General features: G+C 44.9%; 1 protein-coding gene across 1 annotated transcript in view; it reads right to left on the bottom strand.

Moving 5' to 3' along the window:
- The window catches only part of DRP2 (dystrophin related protein 2), a 406,196-nt gene that overhangs the window by 65,152 nt on the left and 316,672 nt on the right, over nt 1–24,372 (bottom strand). Inside the window, exons 20-21 of the mRNA XM_040405377.1 lie at nt 18,726–18,975; nt 4,460–4,562 (exon numbers count right to left, since the gene is read on the bottom strand). Coding sequence (XP_040261311.1) covers nt 4,460–4,562; nt 18,726–18,975 — 353 coding nt within the window. The remainder of the gene's footprint in view (nt 1–4,459; nt 4,563–18,725; nt 18,976–24,372) is intronic.

Raw genomic sequence — 24,372 nt, 5'->3', positions numbered from 1 at the left:
GAGTCACCTCTAATCCAGATTGCATCTATAAAGCATTCCACAAATACTACGAACAACTCTATTCTGACCCTAGAGGAAACTCTGGCTTCCAGGATAATGACTTCCTATCATCAATAAGTTTACCTGTATTGACCCCAGCATCACAGTCGGAATTGTGCAAACCAGTCTCAGTAGAGGAAGTGGAACACGCCATTAAGTCCCTCAAATTGGGCAAAGCCCCAGGGCCAGATGGATACACTGCCCTCTACTATAAGAAACTGGCCCCTATACTTACTCCCCATATTACAAATTATTGCAACCAACTAATGCAAGGGTCTGCACCCCCTGAAGAATTCCTTAAAGCTACAATTACGGTTATACCCAAGCCTAACAAAGACCCTTTACTCCCATCTAACTATAGGCCAATTTCATTACTGAATATAGACAACAAACTTTTTACCTCGATACTAGCAAGTAGACTCAATAGACTACTTCCAGATCTTATCCACAAAGATCAAGTAGGATTTATCCCGGGAAGAGAGGCACTTGACAATATTAGGAAAATCATGAAATCATACAAACTTCTAATACAACCAAGACCCCATTAGCCCTTCTGGCACTAGATATTGAGAAGGCTTTTGATACTGTCACCTGGCCATATCTCTATAAAGTCCTCTCCACTATGGGAATTAGGGGTCCCTTCCTTATGGCTATCCAAGCACTCTATTCCAAACGAGAAGCCAATCTTAAACTCCCTACCACATTGGCCTCCCCTATCCTGATTGAAAGAGGAACGAGGCAGGGGTGTCCGTCTCCCCTGCGCTGTTTGCCCTAGCCATTGAACCCCTAGCTAATCACATAAGATCCCACAATGACATCAAAGGATTATCAATTGGGGGGACTGAATTTAAACTAAGTCTCTTTGCCGACGGTTTACTATTATCTATTACCAATCCCATCATATCCTTCCCCTCCCTTTTAAAACTTTTAGACTCCTTCACTAAGACCTCAGGCCTTGCAATTAACCATACCAAATCTGAAATGCTACTATTTAACATCCCCACCACAACTAAAGCATTATTACTACAGAAATTCCCTTTCCAATATAAACCTCAACACATTTCTTACCTAGGGGTATCGCTGCCAAATGTTCTTGAAGCAACTTATAAAATAAATTACCTACCAATATACCGAAAGATTCGTCAAGATTTGATATCCTGGCAATCACTTCAGATTTCATGGGTGGGTAGGATAAACATTTTTAGAATGGTAATCCTACCGAGACTACTATACCTATTTAGAGCCCTTCCAGTTCCAATTTCCATAAAGGATCTAAGATCTATTCAAAGAGATGTACTTAGGTTCATTTGGGCACATAAACGCCAGCTAAAGTAACCATGTGCAGGCACAAATCACTAGGAGGGCTATCAGTCCCAGACTTTGTGAAGTACTATAAAGCAGCTAGATTAGCCCAAATGTTCCTAACTCACCTGGACCCAAAGATGCACCCTCTGTGGATCGCGATAGAGAACTCCAACAGTACTTACCCCCTGTACTTGGAGAGCCCTGATTTGGAATATGGACCATATTCCGCACTCCCTACGCTCTAACTCCCTCCTGTCGTATTACTCACTGATACTCTGGAGATCGGTCAGATTCAAACATGCACTACAATCCAGACCATCTCCTCTAATGTACCTGCTAGGGAACCCCACATTTCCCCCGGGTCTCCAACCTCACCTGATGGCTAACTAATTGTCTCTGTACATTGCACAGATTCTTAGTTAGAGGCAAATTAATCTCTCTTACGGACTTTAAAGAAAAATACTCCCCTCCTGTCAGGGAATACCTTCATATGAATCAAGTGTTTTCTTTCTTAAGGTCCGTACAAACACCTAATCAAGCTGTAGAATTTACCCCGTTTGAGTGATTTATTACTTACTCACTATACAGACAAGGTTTATTATCACGGATTTATGGGTCACTTAGCACCCTTCCTGAAGGTGATAAGTTACCTTATATGAAAGCATGGGAGGAAGATCTGCAACAGGAATACCCATCCTCCAAGTGGTATCAAAGATCCCAGACTCTCACTAGCAGAAACCTCAATTAAGATCCTCCACAGAACATATATGGTACCCGCCAGACTCCACCGTATTTACCCAGAGGTTTCTCCTAAGTGCTTCAGGGGTTGTGATGAAGAGGGATCAATGCTACATATTTGGTTGTCTTGCCCAGTTGTCAAACGTTTTTGGGCCCAGACAACAAAATTGCTTTCAACAATACTAAAATGTAACTACCCAATGACGCTACCTCTATGTTTATTGGGTGATAAACCCTACTCGCTGACGTATGCCAGATTCAAACTATCCCAATTCATACTGCTGGCAGCTAGAATACACATTGCTTTTAAATGGCGCTCCAATTCGCTCAGCTTTCAAGCAGTACTGGATAGAATTAATAAAATTCTCCAGTGCGAAAGGATGTCATCTATTCGTACTGACACATTTTCTACTTACGAATAAGTGTGGGAATCATGGCTGTCTTCCTCCCATGCCTCAGACATGCGTTACAGTATATCTTTATAAGATCTGTCCAAAAACAAAGGGTCGATTCCAGCTTCTGACGTATAAAATAATTGTTCTTTATTTGGCTTTCAAAGTTTAAGATCCAACATACATCACATGGAGAGACACAAAGTATTTGTGACGCGTTTCGGGCTATGGTATTGAGCCCTTCATCAAGACAATACATAGTGCACTAAAAACAGATACTTATATACAACACAAATGGGTTCCTCCTCTTTCTCTAATTGAGGTTACATCCCAAGCCCAGGTGTTCCTGGATTAGATGGGAAGTCCAACCAAGAACACATGGGCGGGGAGGCAGCAATTCAATATTGTGCATTTGAAATCATATACTGATGAACTACATATACTGCAAAGTTAGATCATATTTTCTGTTTAGACCCTTCGGTATGCAGGTTTCCAGAATAAACATCCAATATGTTTCTCTGCTCAAAAGCTTTTGTTTGCGGTCACCTCCTCTAATTGGTGCAGAAACAACCTCCACGCCCTGCACAGAAAACGCAGAGATGTCGCCCTTGTGAACAGTGGCAAAATGCATTGTTGCCGCGGAAACATTCCGAGACATAAAATGGAATGCATTTAAGTGATGTCCCTCATTTTATGTCTCGGAATGTTTCAGCGGCAACAATGCATTTTGCCACTGTTCACAAGGGCGACATCTCTGCGTTTTCTGTGCAGGGCGTGGAGGTTGTTTCTGCACCAATTAGAGGAGGTGACCGCAAACAAAAGCTTTTGAGCAGAGAAACATATTGGATGTTTATTCTGGAAACCAGCCTTCTTTCTGCTCACCAAGCACAGTGCCATCGCAGTGACATTGGTATCGCAGCTCAGTTCAATGGGCTGAGCTGCGCTTAGGCCATGTGACCAATTAACATGAAGTCACATGGCCTAGGAAAAGCTGAGAGAAGGCCGCGGCACTACTGCAAGTGCCAGTGCCTTCACAAACAGCTGATTGGCATGGGTTCCCAGGTATCGGCCCCCTACGGATCAGATACTGCTAACCTATCCAGATCATAGGTCATTAGTTAAAAAATATATCGGAAAACCCCTTTAACTTTGTTATGTGGGTCAGTAAGACTACAGTAATACCACTTTTTTTTATAGTTTTCTTCATATTCTGACACCCACAACTTTTTTTTATACTTACATCTACAAAGCTGTGTAAGCCTTCATTTTTGCAGGTTTAGCTGCAGTTTTTATTAATACCATTTTGGGTTATATATGACTTTTGAACAGTATTTTAAAAATGTTTTTGGGAGATGAAGCGATTCAGACATTTTTATTTATTTATTTTTTACATTACAATAGATTATTATATATTTTAATAGTCAAGGCATTTTTGGACACGACAATACCAAATGTGTTTTTTGGTTATCCTCAAGGTTTTGTTTCCCTATCATTGCTTGGAGTTTTTCTCCCATATACCTCAACCGTTTTAATTTGCACTTTCAAAAAAAAAAAAGTGCAGTGTTGCGTAATAATGGCTTTTTTTTTATCAATGCTTTTTTCCCCGATACAGCTCTACAGATAAAGTGACATCACAGGTGGACACATTCTTTAATCTAAAAAAACAGGCATGCAAAAAACATCAGGTGCTAAAACACTATATGGCCAAAAATGCCTCAAAATGGGTACAGAAACGCTGATCAAGTCATATGTTTTTTTTTTTTTTTTTTTATAAACAAAATTGTGTGAAGGAACCCAATCTGAGGCAAAATTGCTGTGGACAGAGGTACTCTCTGCATGGTATACAGGGCAGCAATTTAAAAATTTTGTACCATGCCCTACAATCTTTTTTTGTACTTTGTTGCAACAAATCTGCCATATATGAAAGTGGCCTTATTTTTGGGTCAACATTTGCACTCAAAAGCAAATATCAATTAGTATTTTACCTGCAGCTTCAGTATCTGGTGTTCCCCTGTTATCATCTGTAGGACACTTGCTCTCGGAGTCCAGCTGTGAGGTGGAAGAAGTCTTACCATCATCTATGCTAGGCTAGAAAGCATAAAAACTAGTTATACAAGTCAAGGTAAAGAGGATCACAAGCACACAAATGTAAGGAACACGCTGTGATTCATTTATGAACCCCTAACAGCATAACTAAGGGCATTTGCACACAAACTTATTTTTTGTCCGCATCTGATCATCTGCATCTGGTTGGATCCAGACCCATTCACTTCAATGATTTGTGGACAGCAAACTGTATGCTGTCTGCATCCGTTTGTCAGTTCTGTGCTGCCTGCAAAATTATAGAACATGTCCTATTCTTGTCCGCATTATATACAAGGTAAGGACAGTTCTATTAGGGGCCGGCCGTTCCATTCCACAAAATGCGGAATTAACACGTCCGGTATTCATGTTTTGCAGATCTGCAATTTGCGGAACGCAAAACAGCCAACGGTCGTGTGCATGAGCCCTAATTCTAACAATCTACAAAATCAGTGTTCAAAAATGTAATTCACTTTTACTCAATGTACTAACTTGTCCTCTACTGTATAATTTAAAGGGAATGTGTAATTATTGTGTAAATCACAATTTTATGTTTAACATATGTTGTAAAAATTTTTGGTGATGTTATTTTTCATTTTCCATATCAATAACTATATTTAAACTAAAACCATAAAATCCTGCAGTTTTCACACTGGTTATTAATCCCAGGGGCCCAGTAACCGGCGCATGCGCACTGCATATCAGTATGCCTCTGCCAACAGTGGGCAATGTACTGTGCATGCCAGGCCCGGCGGTGAAGCGCACAGGCGCTGGATTATGAATGAAGACGAAAATGACGGCGCAAGAATACAAGGATGGCCAGACGATACAGAGGAGAGGAGACTGGTGCCAGTAAGGCAGGGAGCACAGGGCATTTGCAGCACACTCGACACCCCTGGACACGTGCGATAGGTAATTAGCATATCTTTAAAACATAGTTTTTGCCACTTTGGAGACTCTGAAAAACTAAAGCCAGGTACCAACAGTGTTATATAGCTGCCTCCCACAGAGCTATATAATTAGTTTAAAACATGGTGACAGACTCACATTTAAGTTTATACACTGTAAATCTCTTTATAGCTAAAATACAAGAATGTTGCTATTACATTAAACCAAAGTGCACAACCTCCTAATTTGGCTGGAGGCATGCTCTAACTTCAATGGGGCATTTGCTATTTGTATATACTGTAGGTGATATGAATGTTGGATAACTATCTTCCTTAGGGGTATAAATTATGTAAGCAATGTTTCTCTGTCGTTCTGATCTCCTGTTGTAAAGTAAATATGGGCTCCACCGTCGCTGGCTCTGCCATAGTAGCACCACAAAGCTAAAAGTAGTCATAGGCTACATATACACTACTCACAAAAAGTTGGGGATATTTGGCTTTTGGGTGAAATTTATGGAAAATATAAAAAGTTCACGCTACAATGATATTATATCATGAAAAGTAGCGCATTTAAGTAGAAGCATGCAATGATGATTTCCTCATTTCAAACAATTTATTGAAACAAAAGCCAACAAGAGTGGTGGGTAAACCCCACAAAAAAGTCAATGTCTCAATAACTTGTCATGTGGCCTTGAGCATCAAGTACAGCTTGACAAAGACGTCTCATGCTGTTCACAAGTCGACTTATTGTCTGCTGAGACATGACATGCGACTTCAGGGGTTTTGGGGTACAGAGTTACGAGCCTCTACACGGTGACTCAGCTTATCCCAGAGGTTCTCAATGGGATTTAGGTCTGCACTTTGTTGTTCAATCATTTTTATTAAGGATGAACGCACAAATAGATAAAACATCATGTACAATTACATTGCGGAATGCACATCAAAATATTGGCCGTTTGGCTACTGAACACGGTTAATAAGACCTATTCATAGTAGTATCCCGCCATTACAGGAATAATTGACCCATAGTACACGTGCAGACCTAACAAGACAAGACATACAGAGACAAGACAGACCAAGACAATACACACAAGACACATAAGGGGAAAGACTGAGAAGGAAGGTATCCCAACATGAAACCATACTTAGTCATCCTAGAGCAACTGGAGAATTACTGGCCCGCTCCAGCCAATCATGAAACGCTTGAGACCCCTTAAAAAGAAGCCATGGCGTCCATAATTTAAAATACTTCTGGTCCCCCCCTTCATCCTCTGCAATTAATTCCTCCATCCTACGTATATTTTCGAACGTCTCCAGCCATTCCCTCACATGTGGGGCATCCCGAGACTTCCAGTGCCTCGGCACCACCGCCTGTACAAAAAATCTCAGGAGGCCCCGTTTTGCTAACCGAATGGAACCTGGAACCATCGATAGCAAAGCCTCTTCCAGAGTCCAACGGGACGTTGCACCTGTTACCTGATTATATAGATCATTCAATGCTGTCCAAAAAGGAACTATTTTTGGGCACTGCCACCAAATATGGGACATCGTGCCAACCCCTCCCTCACATCTCCAGCACATATTTGAACAAGCCGGGTAAAAGGAGTGCAAGACGGCAGGAGTCCTATACCATCTGCAGAGGATCTCGTAATTTTTCTCCTGCAGCCCGCAACATATGGAGGACTTGTGAGACAGTGTAAATGCCTTAACCCATTGTTCTGCAGAGAATCCCCTGCCTAGTTCTTTCTCCCACGCCCGAACATAGGGCAAGGAAGAGGGAGGTCCATCACTCTCCTGGAGCAGTCCATACACCAGAGACACCAAATGAGAAGGCAGGGATGTTTGCATGCATAGTGCCTCAAAGGATGACAGGGCCCTGGATAAAGTAGCGATCGGGCCCAAGGATAAAATTAAATTCTTAACCCCATTATACAGTATCCAAGCCCCCTCTCACTTCGTCCCGGGAAAGAGTCCAAAGGGCGAACGGAGGTCTTCGTTACCAGCTGATACACTCTAACATTTTCCTCCTTGCGTATTCCCAATATCTCCCCCGCTCCACTCCCAACGGGAAGCTAGGGTTATCAAATATGGGCGTCATAGGACCCGGAAAGGACGTACACCCCGATGGAACTGCACAACTGTCCCACACCTAAAGAACACCTGCCGTGAGGAACGGGAGCCTACTACTACGCAAAGATTTAGGTACCCATAGAAGATTCTGAGGTGGTTCACCAACCTCGCTCTTCTCAAAGCTAACCCACCGTTTAGAAGCCCCACCATGAAACCAATCCAATATATACGCAAGGATCGCCGCTCTGTGGTAAGAAGGACTCCCGTTTCCAGGCAGATAAGTCTCTCCTAATCTCTGACAGCAGTGTGGCAAAGTTCAACTGATACAGGTCCTTAAGTCGGGATGGGATAGACACACCCAGATAAGATATGCTATCCGTCCTCCATTGAAATGGAAAAGCCTGTCTCAAGGATTGTACAGTAGTGTGTGGAACCGTGACATTCCAGATCTTGGACTTATGGAAGTTCACTTTGAAGTTACTTAAATCCCCAAATAAAGAAAACTCACTCGCAATGTTCGGTAAGCTGACCACCGGGTCGGAGCAATAGATTAATAGGTCATCTGCGTAAATGGCAATTTTAGATTCTAGGGATCCAAAACCGAGACCCCGTATGGACGCATTAGCCCTAAGCGCCCTTGCTAGAAACTCCATGACCAGAATATATAGCAGAGGAGATAGAGGGCACCCCTGCCGAGTCGTGTTGTGGATCTCAAAAGGGGATGATAACGCACCATTCACCCTCACCTGGGCTCTTGGCTTATGATAAAGAGCCATTATCCTAAGCAACATGTTAGGACCAAGGCCAAATGCCTTCAAGGTCTCTCTCAGGAAATCCCAGTCGACGAGGTCAAAAGCCTTCTCCGCGTCGACTGAGAGTAAGCATAGAGGCGAGTTGGTGGCCGAAGCCCTTGCAATATGTGCTAGGGATCTAATAGTATTGTCTCTCGATTCCCGACCGGGTACAAACCCCACTTGATCTGCGTTTATCAGGGAAGGTATATGGACCTTCAGTCTGTTAGCTATAATTTTAGCGTATATCTTTACATCTATGTTAATTAAAGAAATTGGTCGGTAGTTACTACAAACCGAAGGGTCCTTCCCTTGTTTAGGGAGTATGCAGATGTGTGCCATCAGGGCCTGCGCCGTGAACCGAGTGCCCTTTACAATGGAATTACACATATCCTTCAGAGGACCTGTCACCTCGTCCAGAAATTTTTTGTAAAAACGTGGTGTGAACCCATCCGGGCCCGGACACTTACCCACCTCTAGCTGTTTCACGACCCCCTGAATCTCCTGCTCAGACCCTTCCCCCTCTAAGTCTTCCCTTTCCTCAGACAGTTTAGGCCCCTTCAACCGTGACAGGTACTGTCTGATCTTCTGAGCTTTAAGTTCAGGAGCCAGGTCTGCGTACTTCCCCTTCAGATTGTACAGCTTCTCATAGTAGGCCTGAAACTCCTTCAGTATGTCCCCCGTAGCATGCACCTTCCCTCCCACCCTGCAGTTAATGGATTGAATATAACCAGAGGCCATCCGCGGACGCAATGTCTTAGCCAGAAGCCTACCACTCTTATCCCCCAAGCCATAAAATAATCGCTTGAGCTTGTCTCTGGCCACTAAATATTTCTGGTCAATGAGTTTCCGCAAGGCGGTCCTAGCATCACACAGCTCCTGATAGACCCTCAGGTCAAGGCTGTCCTTATGACGCCCTTCCAACTCGACCAATTTCTGTAACAGCTCGGCAATCTGTATGGAGCGCATCTTCTTTAATCTGGAAGCGTGTGAAATCAGTCGACCCCATATCACACATTTAAGAGCCTCCCACTTAATGGTAGAACTAGAGGGGTCCGACTTGTGAACTTCTACAAAATCTGAGATAGCCTTTTTAATGTCAGCCACACAAACACTATCCCTCAACACGTTATCATTTAACTTCCAAGAGCCCTTCGTACGGGTGGGATCCCCCAAACCCAGAGCAACCCACTTCAGCGAATGGTCAGAAAAGAGGACAGGCTCTATCCCTGCTGTCGGGCGCAGGTCTAACAGTTCGTGTGAAATGAATACATAGTCTAGGCGGTGGTACGAGTTGTGAGCTAGGGAGAAGAACGTGAAGTCCTTCACCGTAGGGTGAAGAACCCACCAGACATCCACCAAACGGAGCGAGTGTAGGTGTCTCTGGAAGCCCCGGGCCACCCCAGGGGAGATAGAAGACCCACCTGAAGACGTGTCCAATTTAGCGTCCAGAGGGAGATTAATGTCCCCGCCCAGGACAATCAACATGCCGTCCGCAAAGTCTTCCAACGCCGCAAAGGCCGCATCTGAAAAACCCTTCTGACCTGTGTTGGGACAGTAAATGTTAGCAAGAACCAGCAATCTAGAGCCAATATTAACTTTCAAGAACAGGTAGCGGCCTTGGCCATCCTGGATAGAGTCCAGAATGGTGCATGGGACATATTTGTGAATGGCTATGGCAACCCCCCTGGACTTAGAATCAGCATAAGTACTGTGAGCCCACGTGGAAAAGTATCTATTTCTACAGGTGGGGACATGGCCCGTTTTAAAGTGGGTCTCTTGTAAAAAGGCGATTCCCACTCTCTGTTTGTGGAGGTTATATAAGACCTGGTTCCTCTTGACCGGTTCATTAGGCCATTAACATTGTAAGAGCAAACCTTAATGGAAGACATAGCGCTGTGGAATAATAATCATAGAAGAGTATGGATACCATAATTTACGGGGTAGAAACACCACACAAGGGAAGACAAGACACACCGGGGGAAGCACAAAACTAACACGTAAAACATGTAAACCCTCGTAATACAAGGCAATAATATAACATATAAGTAACACTAGGCGGTGGACCAGAACGCCCATCCACTGCCCAAAGAACCTAGGGAGAAGAGGAAGCCCCATTTGGCAAAGAAGGCCCCTCCTTACCATCCCCAGATGAAATATGATAAGTGAACATCTAAGAATATGCTATTCAAATAACAAGACTATAAGAATACATCCTGCTTCTGATATACAATTGTTAACCTTTGGATCCCTACGACTCCCCTGCTGAATACTTTATAAGGAAACAACATACCCCCATAGAAACATAACTCTTGTTCCCCATGAGTCCCCTGGCATTGAGCAACTCCTAATGAAAGAACATAACAAGGCAGCCTGCCGACTGTAACCCCCTTCTAGAGAGGGGCAACAACTGGTACTCTCACAGGCGGCCGATTAATCAGCCAATGCGTCACTGATGTGACCCCTAAACCGACAGACCCACAGTCAAGGCGTCTTCCTCTGTTTGGAAGCCCTAGGGAAGACCTCGGACCACTCCCTCTGAGGCAATGGCGCAGGCCCCGGAAATGAGACTTGGGGGAGCGAGAAGATCTCCAGGAACTTGGGGAGGTCCTCCGGGTCTCTGAACACTGCCGTTCTGCCGTCTTTCCTGGGATGCAGCTGGAACGGATAGCCCCATCTATATAAGATATCTTTCTCCTTCAATAGGGTGAGTAAGGGCCTCACCGCCCTCCGGAGTTGTAAAGTGCGCCTGGAAAGGTCCGGCAGTATTTGAACAGCAGACCCCCCCTAATTGACCCCCCTAATTCTAGAGTGTCCGCCTGTCTGGCCGCTCTCAAGATAGTGCACTTTGCACACTATATCCCTCGGTCTGGAGGCATCATTAGATTTGGGGCCCAAGGCCCTATGAAGGCGATCCAATTCCACCGGAAGCGACACAGAGTCCCCTAGCAGAGAACCAAAGAAGGTTTGAATCGTCGCCTCCAGTTCAGACATGGGGACCGACTCTGCCACCCCCCGGATCCGCAGGTTATTCCTGCGATGTCGGTTCTCGAGGTCATCCATATGAGATAGCAGGTGGGTGATCTGGGAATGAGCTGAAAGTACCTTATGCTGATCCTCCAGCTGGTCGTGGAAGGCCTCCTGCGTCTTCTCCGAGGCCTCCACCCTGGCGCCCAGGTGCTTAATCTCCCCCTTGAGGGTCTCCATCTCAGAACGGTATGTCCGCTCCAGCCTCTGAACCGACTGCGCCAGGTCCTCCCTAGTGGGCAGCGCTTGTAGATAAGAACGGAGGTCCCAATCCCCGTCCGGGGCACTAGATGCCGGGCTCCTGGTCTCCTTGTTGGAGGAAGGCGGGCTCGTGGTACCATCTGCCGCGGGGAGACTTCTACCGGTCGCCATCTTGGGCGTCTCTGGAGGTCCCGTAACGGTCGTCTGTGAGCCAAAAAACTTGTGGATACCGGAACCCTCCGGCTGATGAGCGGGCTCCTGAGGCCCCTTGGCTGTTTTGCGACCCATTTTAGACTTTAGATAGGCAGGTAAACTCGTCAGAATAGCGAGAAATGTGGAGATGGCGGGAGAGCTTCACTTCCATGCGTCCTACTCCGCCATGAGCAAGCCACGCCCCCCTAGGTCTGCACTTTGACTGGTCCATTCTAACACATGAATATGCTTTGATCTAAACCATTCCATTGTAGCTTTGACTGTATGTTTAGGTTTGTTGTCCTACAGGAAGGTGAACTTCTGCGCTAGTCTCAGGTCTTTTGCAGCCTCTAACAGTTTTTCATCCAGGATTCCCCTGTATTGAGCTCCATCCATCCTCTCATCAACTCTGACTAGCTTCCCCGTCCATCCCTGCTGAAGAAAAGCATCCCCACAGCATGGTGCTGCCACAAAGTTTCAGTGAGGATGGTGTGTTCAGGGTGATGTGTAGTATTACACCTAGTGTTTTGCATTTAGGCCAAAATGTTTAACTTTGGTTCTTCCACATGTTTGCTGTTTCTCCTACATGGCTTGTGGCAAACTACAAACTGGACTTAATCAATAGTAATATAGGCTGGCTCACAGTATTTTTGCATAAAATTTTTATTAATGCACTAAATCAAAACAAAAACTGACTTGGTGTCAGCATATCAGCATACATACATAAGTAAATGTGTGAAATAGGTATATAAAGTGCGGAGCTCACGCACAAACCTAAATACCTGGAGTACTCCTAAGAATAAGACCTAATGGCTAGGGTGAGGCTGCAAAGGGTATTCAATTGGACCGCTCAAATGTCCATGGCATAAATGCCGGTTTGCCGGGTGGTTGGAACCAGAAAGGTTCAAAGGCGTCTTTGCTATAATTTCCCACAAGGGAAACTCTGTGTTCAAATGTCGTCTGACTAATAGTGACCGCACTTCCTCCGATCAGCAGTGCTCCACTTACTTGTTACTTCCGGAGCAAGACTTCAGTCCCGTTCGCTCAGCGTCCCACGTGTCCAGCTGGATGGTCGATCGCTGGTTAGTGACGTAGGCGCTTAGAGCCGTCAGGCTAACAGAAGCTGGTGAAGCTGAGCTGGTAATTGCCTGAACCTGTCGGACCAGCGGAAGTGGACACAGCAGAGTTGGCCTTGTTTTTGCGGCAACGTTAAATATATAAACACAGGTTTAGTCCACTTTGTGGGTAGTTAGTAGATGGAGTCTTTTGCAGCGGTATGACACGTCTTTCAGTTCTTGGAAAAGATTGAAGAAAAAACCCTCTTCTTGCGTTTTTGAAAAAAAACGCACCGGTAGCCAGGTCCTTATACACACTAGACGCGTTTCGGAAACAAGTTCCTTCCTCAGTAGATAATTATAGAATGCTGAATGCAGACACAAGTCATGGTTTTAAAGCCATGACTTGTGTCTGCATTCAGCATTCTATAATTATCTACTGAGGAAGGAACTTGTTTCCGAAACGCGTCTAGTGTGTATAAGGACCTGGCTACCGGTGCGTTTTTTTTCAAAAACGCAAGAAGAGGGTTTTTTCTTCAATCTTTTCTAAGAACTGAAAGACGTGTCATACCGCTGCAAAAGACTCCATCTACTAACTACCCACAAAGTGGACTAAACCTGTGTTGTTATATTCAACGTTGCCGCAAAAACAAGGCCAACTCTGCTGTGTCCACTTCCGCTGGTCCGACAGGTTCAGGCAATTACCAGCTCAGCTCAGCTTCACCAGCTTCTGTTAGCCTGACGGCTCTAAGCGCCTACGTCACTAACCAGCGATCGACCATTCAGCTGGACACGTGGGACGCTGAGCGAACGGGACTGAAGTCTTGCTCCGGAAGTAACAAGTAAGTGGAGCACTGCTGATCGGAGGAAGTGCGGTCACTATTTGTCAGACGACATTTGAACAAAGAGTTTCCCTTGTGGGAAATTATAGCAAGGACGCCTTTGAACCTTTCTGGTTCCAACCACCCGGCAAAACGGCATTTATGCCATGGACATTTGAGCGGTCCAATTGAATACCCTTTGCAGCCTCACCCTAGCCATTAGGTCTTATTCTTAGGAGTACTCCAGGTATTTAGGTTTGTGCGTGAGCTCCGCACTTTATATACCTATTTCACACATTTACTTATGTATGTATGCTGATATGCTGACACCAAGTCAGTTTTTGTTTTGATTTAGTGCATTAATAAGAATTTTATGCAAAAATACTGTGAGCCAGCCTATATTACTATTGATTTATTCCTTTCTTTCAGCTGGTAACTGAAAGGCTGAGCTCCAGTAGTTTGCTGGTGGAGCCTTTCTGAATATTTAATAATACAAACTGGACTTATTATGGCTTGCTTTCAAAAATGGCTTTCTTCTTGCCACTCTTCAATAAAGTCTAGATTTATGGAGTATACAACTAATAGTTGTCCTGTTGACAGATTTTCTCACCTGAGCTGTGGATCTCTGCAGCTCTTCTGGAGTGACCATGTGCCTCTTTGCTGCTTCTCTAGTTAGTGCTCTCCTTGTCTGGGCTGTCAGTTTTGGTGCATGGCCATGTCTTGGTAGGTTTGCAGCTGTGCCATACTCCTTGCATTTTCGGATGATGGATTGAACAGTGCTCCGTGACCTGTCTGGTGTATTCTTTGGTTTTCATGTTGCTGTTTGACCATTAAAGGGGTATTCCGGTTATGTAACTTTGTTTCAATCCCTGTATCGTTGGTGTGTATGTGGTGCACTTAAACTAACATCGCAGGTGACGATAGGGAGGCTCGTCCCTGTTGCGGCCTGCTATTGGTTACTCCCCCCATCACCAGATGTTTTGATACATGCTACGGGTAGATGCAGTGACGGCCGTGCGGGGATCAGGAGCCGGGGTGCGGGGGAGCAGGGTAAGTATAATCTATATGAGGTGTCCGGGCATTGGGGGGCATGTTTTGTAGTCTGGATAACCCCTTTAATTAAGGGGTTCTCCAAGCTTTAATAAAAAAATGGTCTTCTAACCTGTGGAAGAATGATAGTTTGATTAACACCACCTTGTACGCTATGCCAATGCTGCCATCCCTGATGTGCTCACACAGGTTGCGGACTCTTTTACCCTGGTCCCAACCGGTTGTATGAACTTCTTTTCCCATACAGCTGCATTTACTATTGCTATGCAGCTGAACAGTAAAGGAAGTGCACACATCTTGGCGGAACACCTCGCTTCCTGTGTAAATGCATCGTTGATGGTAGTATCGCTGAAGTGAGGGACAGGTAAGTATTAACAATCTTTTTTCCACAGGTTAGAAGAAAGGCCAGTTTTTGGAAGAAGCCTAAAGAACCCCTTTAATGGGAAGCCAATAAAAAGCTATCAAAGGATTATGTTCAGGTATCCTAAGGGTACAAAGAATGAAAGTAAAAAAAAAAAGTTTTAACAATACTAAAAAGCAACCCCTCGCACAGCTACAGTGCACCAGACTAAAAAAAAATACCTAGTAGCCGTTGGCTCCTGAACTGAAAAATTTAGATCGGCGTAGGGTTGTTTCGATACCAAAATTTTGATTTGCTTTCGTCACCATAAAAAAGTATTGCGATACTCAATACCACGCAAAAAAAAAAAAAAAGCTGCGTGCATTTCGCATTTTATGAAACGTTCGGCCCATAATAGAACAGTCCTATCCTATTTTTTGGGGTTACAAGGTGACTAAAAAATGGCGAATCGCATGGTTTTTATGTATTTGTTTCTGTTACGGCGCTCACGGCATAGGAGATATTTTTTTATAATTTAATAGTTTGGACTTTTCGGACGCAGCGCTATGTAATATGTTTATTTATTTATTGTTTATATATTTTATATTGGGAAAGGCGGGATTTAAACTTAATATTTTAGGGTACTTTCACACTAGCGTTTTTCTTTTCCGGCATAGAGTTCCGTCACAGGGGCTCTATACCGGAAAATAACTGATCAGGCATATCCCTATGCATTCTGAATGGAGAGTAATCCGTTCAGGATGCATCAGGATGTCTTCAGTTCAGTCTTTTTGACTGATCAAGCAAAAGATAAAACGGCAGCATGCTACGGTTTTATCTCCGGCGAAAAAACTGAAGACTTGCCTGAATGCCGGATCCGGCATTTTTCCCCATAGGAATGTATTAGTGCCGGATCTGGCATTCAAAATACCGGAATGCCGGATCCGTCCTTCCGGTCTGCGCATTCGCAGACCGGTAAAAATGTGTAAAAAGATACAAGACAGATCCGTCTGTCTGCATGACAAGTGGAGAGACGGATTCGTTCTTGCAATGCATTTGTGAGATGGATCCGCATCCGGATGCGTCTCACAAATGCTTTAAGTCACATCCAGGTCGGCAGATCCGGCAGGCAGTTCCGACGACGGAACTGCCCGCCGGATCACACTGCCGCAAGTGTGAAAGTAGACTTAGGCCTCTTTCACACGGGCGTCACGTTTTGGCTCCAGATGCGTCCCGGGTGCATTGCGGCAAACCCGCGCGGGTAGGTACGCAATTGCAGTCAGTTTTGACTGTGATTGCGTTCCGTTGTTCAGTTTTTATCGCGCGGGTGCAATGTGTTTTGCACGCGCGTGATAAAAAACGGACTTTGGTACCCAGACCTGAACTTCTTCACTGAAGTTCGGGTTTGGGTTAGATGTTGTGTAGCTGTAATTATTTTCCCTTATAACATGGTTATAAGGGAAAATAATAGCATTCTTAATACAGAATGCATAGTACAATAGGGCTGGAGGGGTTAAAAAAAAAATAATTTAACTCACCTTAATCCACTTGTTCGCGCAGCCCGGCTTCTCTTCTGTCTTCATCTGTGGGGAAAATGACCTGTGGTGACGTCACTGTGCTCATCACATGGTCCATCACATGATCCATCACCATGGTAAGTGACATCACCACAGGTCCTTTGACAGGTCCATTGGTATTTTGTATACTAGTTTTTATTTTATTGCTAGATTTTTTTACACCCTACGCATCTCCTACATGGGAAGAATCCATTTAGTTGGCCTATACCTCTATAGTGTGTTTCCATCATTAATCCAGTCATTGTGTTTCTGCATGAACAACAGAGGCCTAATTTCATCTTCATGGATGACAATGAGGTTGCATCGGCTGCCGGAGACTGGGGTACCTCAAATAGGGTGGCCTGCACTGTCTCCAGACCTGGATCCCATTGAAAACCTATGGGATCAGCTGAAACGCCGTCAGGGGCGTAGCTATAGGGGGTGCAGAGGTAGCAGTCGCTTCCGGGCCCAGGAGCCTGAGGGGGCCCAAAGACCCTGGTGCCACATAAGAAGACACCAGTATTATAGAAGGTGCATGCAGGTCAAGTTACACCTGTGGCTGGAGGGAAGGGGTTAGGTCAAGAATTTGGCATGGAGGGGATGCCATTTACATTTTTGCCTTAGGCAGCACAAAGGGCATATGCTTCCCTGGCCACAAAGCACTGAGCTGAACTCTTGTACCAGGGCCCATGAGCATTTAGCTACGCACCTGGACCCTGTGTAAAGGCTCATAACTCTGTACCCCTGAACCTCAATTACCTGAGTGCCGCCCTTCAAGAAGAGTGGGATGCCATGCCTCAGTAGACAATAAGTCGACTTGTGAACAGCATGAGACATCGTTGTCAAGCTGATGTTGGTTTTTGTTTCTATGAGTTGTTTGAGGAGAAGAAATCACCATTGCATGGTTCTACTAAAAGAACTTTTTATGTTTTCCATAAATTTTCACAATTAATATTATGTGCAGTGTTATAATTCACAGGTTCCAATTACAGAATGCGCACCATTTCCATGGTTACATGCAGAAGAGTTCAGTTCTAAGGACGAAGGGGGCAGGATTTTCTTGGAAGGGCATCTGTCAGCAGATTTGTACCTATGAATCTGGTTGACCTGTTGCATGTGGACTTGACTGCTGAAGGAATCTGTGTTGCTCCCATGTTCATATGTGCCCGCATTGATGAGAAAAATTATGTTTTAATATATGCAAATGGACCTTTAGGAGCAATGAAGGTGTTACTTATAATCCCTATACTGCGATTTATGCATACATACTGTAATTAATCATTTTGGTTCAGCAGATTCTGTTAAAAACTTACTTTTAAAATATGCAAATTACCTTGCTACCACCAAGTAGGACGGCTACTTGCTGGTAGCAGCCGCATCCTCCTATCCTAAAGACGCCCTCTCCGCATGTTGATTGACAGGGCCAGCGGACGGGATCGTCCTCTGGCTGGCCCTGTCTGCTATCAAGATCTCGCGCCTGCGCCGTACCTGTCTTCAACTCCATCCTCAATGCGCCTGCGCCGATGACGTCACATCTACACCCGGCGCAGGCGCATTGAGGAAGGAGCGGCCGAGCGAGCCTCCTCCTCTCAGTGCGCCTGCGCCGACTGAAGACAGGTACGGCGCAGGCGCCAGATTTTCAATGCAAACAGATCCCGTCCGCTGGCCCTGTCAATCAACATGCGGAGGGGGCGTCTTTAGGATAGGAGGATGCGGCTGCTACCAGCAAGTAGCCGCCCTACTTGCTGGTAGCAAGGTAATTAGCATATTTTAAAAGTACGTTTTTAACAGAATCTGCTGAACCAAAATGATTAATTACAGAATGTATGGATAAATCGCAGTATAGGGATTATAAGTAACCAAAAAAAAAAAAAAACTGTTTAGTGGGCTGACAGAAGCCCTTTAAGAGCTTGGCTCAAAAAACTCAATCAAAAGAGCATTGGCGTTTTTCCTGAGAATACTTTGTGTGAAACCAAACTAAGGGGTATTGTGACCAATGTTAATCTTTCGCTGCTAATGTCCACTTTTACATTCTGAAAAATGGAGCATTATACAATCTTTTTTAACATTCGTATAACTGAGAAAATTAGAAAAGCCTTTGAAGGGGTTATCACATGAAACGCATTTATCACCTATCCACAGGATAACAGGTTAATGTGACGGCAGCTTTTTTTCTTACCTGTAACAATAGTTCCCTGAGTCGGTGCAGCTGTGATTCAAGTTGCTTGTTGTGATCTTCCAATATCTGCATACGAGTCTCTAAACGATTTTTGTGATGCCGCAGTATCCGTGCTTCACTTAACAGTTCTTCATTTTGTATGTCACCACTGCAGCTGCCCCCGGAATCAGGTGACACTTCCCCAAATAAAGCACTCTCTCCTACCTCTGCGTGCTGCCATTTCAGTCGTTTTAATTCTCCCTGAAGAATTCTGCAGAGAAAGAAGATTGCTAAATGCTCTCATTTATCATTTAAAATGAAACAAAAAAAGCAATTCCTAGTGCCATGATTCTGTCATGTTTAGTAGTCAGAAAAATAAGGGGATGAAATAGGACCATCATGTTCACGCGGGAAGATTCCTGTTACACATAGCTGTGTGCGGACCCTCATCTTGTCACCTAGAGTCTATGAAGTAGCATTTTGTGAAAGTTACACCTCAGAATACAGATACTGAATTTTGAGCAGCGGATGTTGGCCTGGAAATGTACTGATGTGGATCCACCTGGGGCCTGTAATATATACCCTATAGGGCACCATACATCAATGAAATGCTCTGCATAATCCATATTTGTAGATGTCTTTATATCATTTGGTAGTCAGGGAAACTAGTTACATTATAATGCGTTGAGTCTCCTCTTTGATTTAGGCCTCATGCACATGACCGTTGTTTTATTCCGTGTCCGTTGCGCCGTTTTTCGTGATTTTCTGCGGATCCATTCATTTTCATATTGTATTTTACTACTCTAATGTGATTTTTTGTTTTAGATTTTTTTTATCACATTTAGTAAATATATTCATTCACATAGCCTGCATAAGCTTATTTATTCTCAAATCTTTTGAATTCATATTATAAAACACATGGACAGGATTAACTCCTTCAGCACCCTAGGATTTTCAGTTTTTGCGTTTTTGCTTTTACTCCTTGCCATCTCAGGGCCATAACTTTTTTATTTTCCCAATCACATATCCATATGACGGTTTATTTTTGCAGAACAAGTTGTATTCTCAAATGGCACCATTTAATATTGCATACAATGTGGGAAGCTGCAAAAAAAACAAATGTGGAATTGGGAAAAAAAACTTCATTCCATTATAGTAAAACTGACCCGTGCCCTTTATTTTCTGGTACGATTACAACTTTTGTGTAGGATGCCTTTGTGGTGCATGTGGACCGCGCCGACATCCTCCATTGTATGCCTATTTTGCTGGGGATGGTCGTTTGCTGCGGTCCACATGCGGTGGGGCTGCTCCCCCAATGAGAAACACGCTACAGTGTTTGGGGTTTGAGCAGTTCCCCCATATTTGCCACAATATTTCTGTGATTTTGTTTTATATGTATTGAATGTGCCTTCACCTGGCATTTAAACACTCCTTTGCACCTGGTGGCCTCCATCACATGGTCTGATATGGGTGTGACTTACAGTCTTGCTTTGTTCACATTGCACTAGTTGTCCTGCTAGGCGGTTGTGTGGAAGCCTGGCTGCGAGCTGGATTACATCGCCTTCAGACCTTGTTCACACCATAGTTAGCGTAGTGGTAGGACCCCTTGCCATGCTGAGAGACCGTGACGTGATGCATGATGGGCTCCGATATGTTCCTGACAGGAATATATTGGCAAAAGTCTCAGCTTTTAATATCTGCTTGTATGACTAGCTAGTATAGTCAGTGGCATATCCGTGCATTTTTCTGTGATTTATACGATTACAACTATACCACATTTAAATGGCTTTTCCTGTGTTTTAATATTGAAAATAGAAAAATAGAATAAGAACTTTGGAAAACATTTTTTTTCATTACCATATTCTGATCCCCATACCTATTTTATATTTATGTCTACGGAGCTGTATGGGACTAATTTTATGCGGGACCATTTGTACTTTTTATTGATACAATTTTTGAGTGTGTATGACTTTTTGATAACTTTTTATAAAAAAATTTTGAGGACAGGAAGTGACAAATCATCATAATGTTTTACTTTTTTTTTTTTTTTTTACCTCCCCCTCAAGGGCCTAACAACATGTAATCATTAGATTGCATTTCTACTCAGTAAAGTAGTTCAATTCATTACCGAATAGCAAACTAAGTATATTCCAATGCAGTGCTGCCACCTGCATTGGAATATATCAGTAAAAGGTCTTGAAGCCTTGTACAGGCTCTGGCCTATTACCAGTAAGGAACACCAGTGGGGTACCTTAGGGTTCAGTATTGGGCCATATTCGCTACAATATATTTATTGATGAACTTGTAGAGGGGTTGCACAGTAAAATATAAATTTTTGCAGACAATACTAAATTGTGTAATGTAATTAACAAAAAGAGGACAGTATACTGCTACAGATTGATCTGGATATATAGTAGGCTTGGGCAGAGAAGGGGCAAATGATGTTTAACACTAATAAATGGAAGGTTATGCACATGGGACGCAATAATGCAAGCCACCAGTACATACTAAATGGCAAAACACTGAGTAAGGCCTCATGCACACGACCGTATTTTTTTGCGGTCTGCAAAAACGGGTTCCGTTTTGCCGTGATCCGTGACCGTTTTTTCGTCCGTGGGTCTTCCTTGATTTTTGGAGGATCCACGGACATGAAAAAAAAGTCGTTTTGGTGTCCGCCTGGCCGTGCGGAGCCAAACGGATCCGTCCTGAATTACAATGCAAGTCAATGGGGACGGATCCGTTTGACGTTGACACAATATGGTGCAATTTCAAACGGATCCGTCCCCCATTGACTTTCAATGTAAAGTTAGGAGTTATTATACCATAGGATCGGAGTTTTCTCCAATCCGATGGTATATTTTAACTTGAAGCGTCCCCATCACCATGGGAACGCCTCTATGTTAGAATATACCGTCGGATTTAAATTACATCGTGAAACTCAAATCCGACAGTATATTCTAACACAGAGGCGTTCCCATGGTGATGGGGACGCTTCAGGTTAGAATATACTAAAAGAACTGTGTACATGACTGCCCCCTGCTGCCTGGCAGGTGCTGCCAGGCAGCAGGGGGCAGCCCCCCCCCCCCATGTAGTTAACACATTGGTGGCCAGTGGGCCCCCCTCCCTCCCCTGTAGTTAACTCATTGGTGGCCAGTGCAGCCGGCCCCCCTCCCTCCCCTGTAGTTAACTCGTTGGTGGCCAGTGGGCCCCCCCTCCCTCCCCTGTAGTTAACTCGTTGGTGGCCAGTGGGCCTTCTCCCCTCCCTCCCCCTCCTAATTAAAATCTCCCCCCTATCATTGGTGGCAGCGGAGTGTACCGATCGGAGTCCCAGTTTAATCGCTGGGGCTCCGATCGTTAACCATGGCAACCAGGACGCTACTGCAGTCCCGGTTGCCATGGTTACTTAGCAATTTGTAGAATCATTATACTTACCTGTGAGCTGCGATGTCTGCGTCCGGCCGGGAGCTCCTCCTACTGGTAAGTGACATGACCTGTCACTTACCAGTAGGAGGAGCTCCCGGCCGGACGCAGACATCGCAGCTCACAGGTAAGTATAATGGTTCTACAAATTGCTAAGTAACCATGGCAACCTGGACTGCAGTAGCATCCTGGTTGCCATGGTTACCGATCAGCGCCCCAGCGATTAAACTGGGACTCCGATCGGTACACTCCGCTGCCACAAATGATAGGGGGGAGATTTTAATTAGGAGGGGGAGGGAGGGGAGAAGGCCCACTGGCCACCAACGAGTTAACTACAGGGGAGGGAGGGGGGGTCCCACTGGCCACCAACGAGTTAACTACAGGGGAGGGAGGGGGGCCGGCCGCACTGGCCACCAATCAGTTAACTACAGGGGAGGGAGGGGGGCCCACTGGCCACCAATGAGTTAACTACAGGGGAGGGAGGGGGGGCCGGCCGCACTGGCCACCAATGTGTTAACTACAGGGGGGGGGAACTGCCCCCTGCTGCCTGGCAGCACCTGCCAGGCAGCAGCGGGCAGTCATGTACACAGTTCTTTTAGTATATTCTAACCTGAAGCGTCCCCATCACCATGGGAACGCCTCTGTGTTAGAATATACTGTCGGTTCTGAGTTTTCACGAAGTGAAAACTCAGCTATGAAAAAGCTTTTATGCAGACGGATCTTCGGATCTTTATGCAGACGGATCTTCACGGACCCATTTACTTGAATGAACCGTTGTCCGTCAAAAAAATAGGACAGGTCATATTTTTTTGACGGACAGGATACACGGATCACGGTCTCGGCTGCAAAACGGTGCATTTTCCGATTTTTCCACGGACCCATTGAAAGTCAATGGATCCGCGAAAAAAAACGGGAAACGGCACAACGGCCACGGATGTACACAACGGTCGTGTGCATGAGGCCTAACACTGACATGGAAAAGGACTTAGGAATTTTAGCAGACAGGAAACTTAGGCCGAGTTCACACGAACATGTGTGACCCGTGTCCGTGCTGCGGCCCGCACGATCGCCGGCCGTAGGTCAGCCGCATCGGATCGCGAACCCATTCACTTTAATGGGTCCGCGATCCGCCCGTTCCGCAAAAAGATAGGACATGTTCTATCTTTTTGCGGAACGGAAATACGGGACGCAACCCCACGGAAGCACTCCCTAGTGCTTCCGAGGGGTCCCGTTCCGTGCGGCCGTTCCGCAATACCGGATTTGCGGACCCATTGAAGTGAATGGGTCCGCATCCGTGATGCGGAATGCACATGGAACTGTGGCCGTGTATTGCGGCCCGCAATACGGCCATGGATCACACACGTTCGTGTGAACTAGGCCTTAACTGTAGAAACCAGTATCAGGCAGCTGCTGCCAAGTCCAATAAGATTATGGGTTGCATCAAAAGGGGAACAGATACAGATGCAGCCAGCACCAAAATCAGTGGGATATTGCACCATCCCAACAGTGTAACTCAACGCCACCTTTAAAGGGGTTATCCAACCCCTAAAATGCCTCCCCATCTGCTATGTTGTTTCTGTGCAGAGTAGCACAGAATTGTACACAATACTCCACATGCGGTCTGATATTTCTCGTCAAATGTACAGATGTAGCCAGCATTAAAGTCAAACCTGATGCTTTATCCCACTAGCTTATGTCACTAACTTTGCATCATTTTGTGCAAAGCTTCTAAAGCTTAAAGGGGTTATCCAACCCCTAAAATGTGTCCCCATACACCCGGGCCCCTGACAGAGGTTATACACTGCTCAAAAAAATAAAGGGAACACAAAAATAACACATCCTAGATCTGAATTAATTAAATATTCTTCTGAAATACTTTGTTCTTTACATAGTTGAATGTGCTGACAACAAATTCACACAAAAAAAAAAAATGGAAACCAAATTTTTTAACCCATGGAGGTCTGGATTTGGAGTCACCCTCAAAATTAAAGTGGAAAAACACACTGCAGGCTGATCCAACTTTGATGTAATGTCCTTAAAACAAGTCAAAATGAGGCTCAGTAGTGTGTGTGGCCTCCACGTGCCTGTATGACCTCCCTACAACGCCTGTGAATGCTCCTGATGAGGTGGCGGACGGTCTCCTGAGGGATCTTCTCCCAGACCTGGACTAAAGCATCTGCCAACTCCTGGACAGTCTGTGGTGCAACGTGACGTTGGTGGATAGAGCGAGACGTGATGTCCCAGATGT

The sequence above is a fragment of the Bufo bufo genome, chromosome 8 (assembly GCF_905171765.1).
Source record: "Bufo bufo chromosome 8, aBufBuf1.1, whole genome shotgun sequence".
Taxonomy (NCBI): Eukaryota; Metazoa; Chordata; class Amphibia; order Anura; family Bufonidae; genus Bufo; species Bufo bufo.
This window is presented reverse-complemented; position numbering and strand designations above follow the sequence as displayed.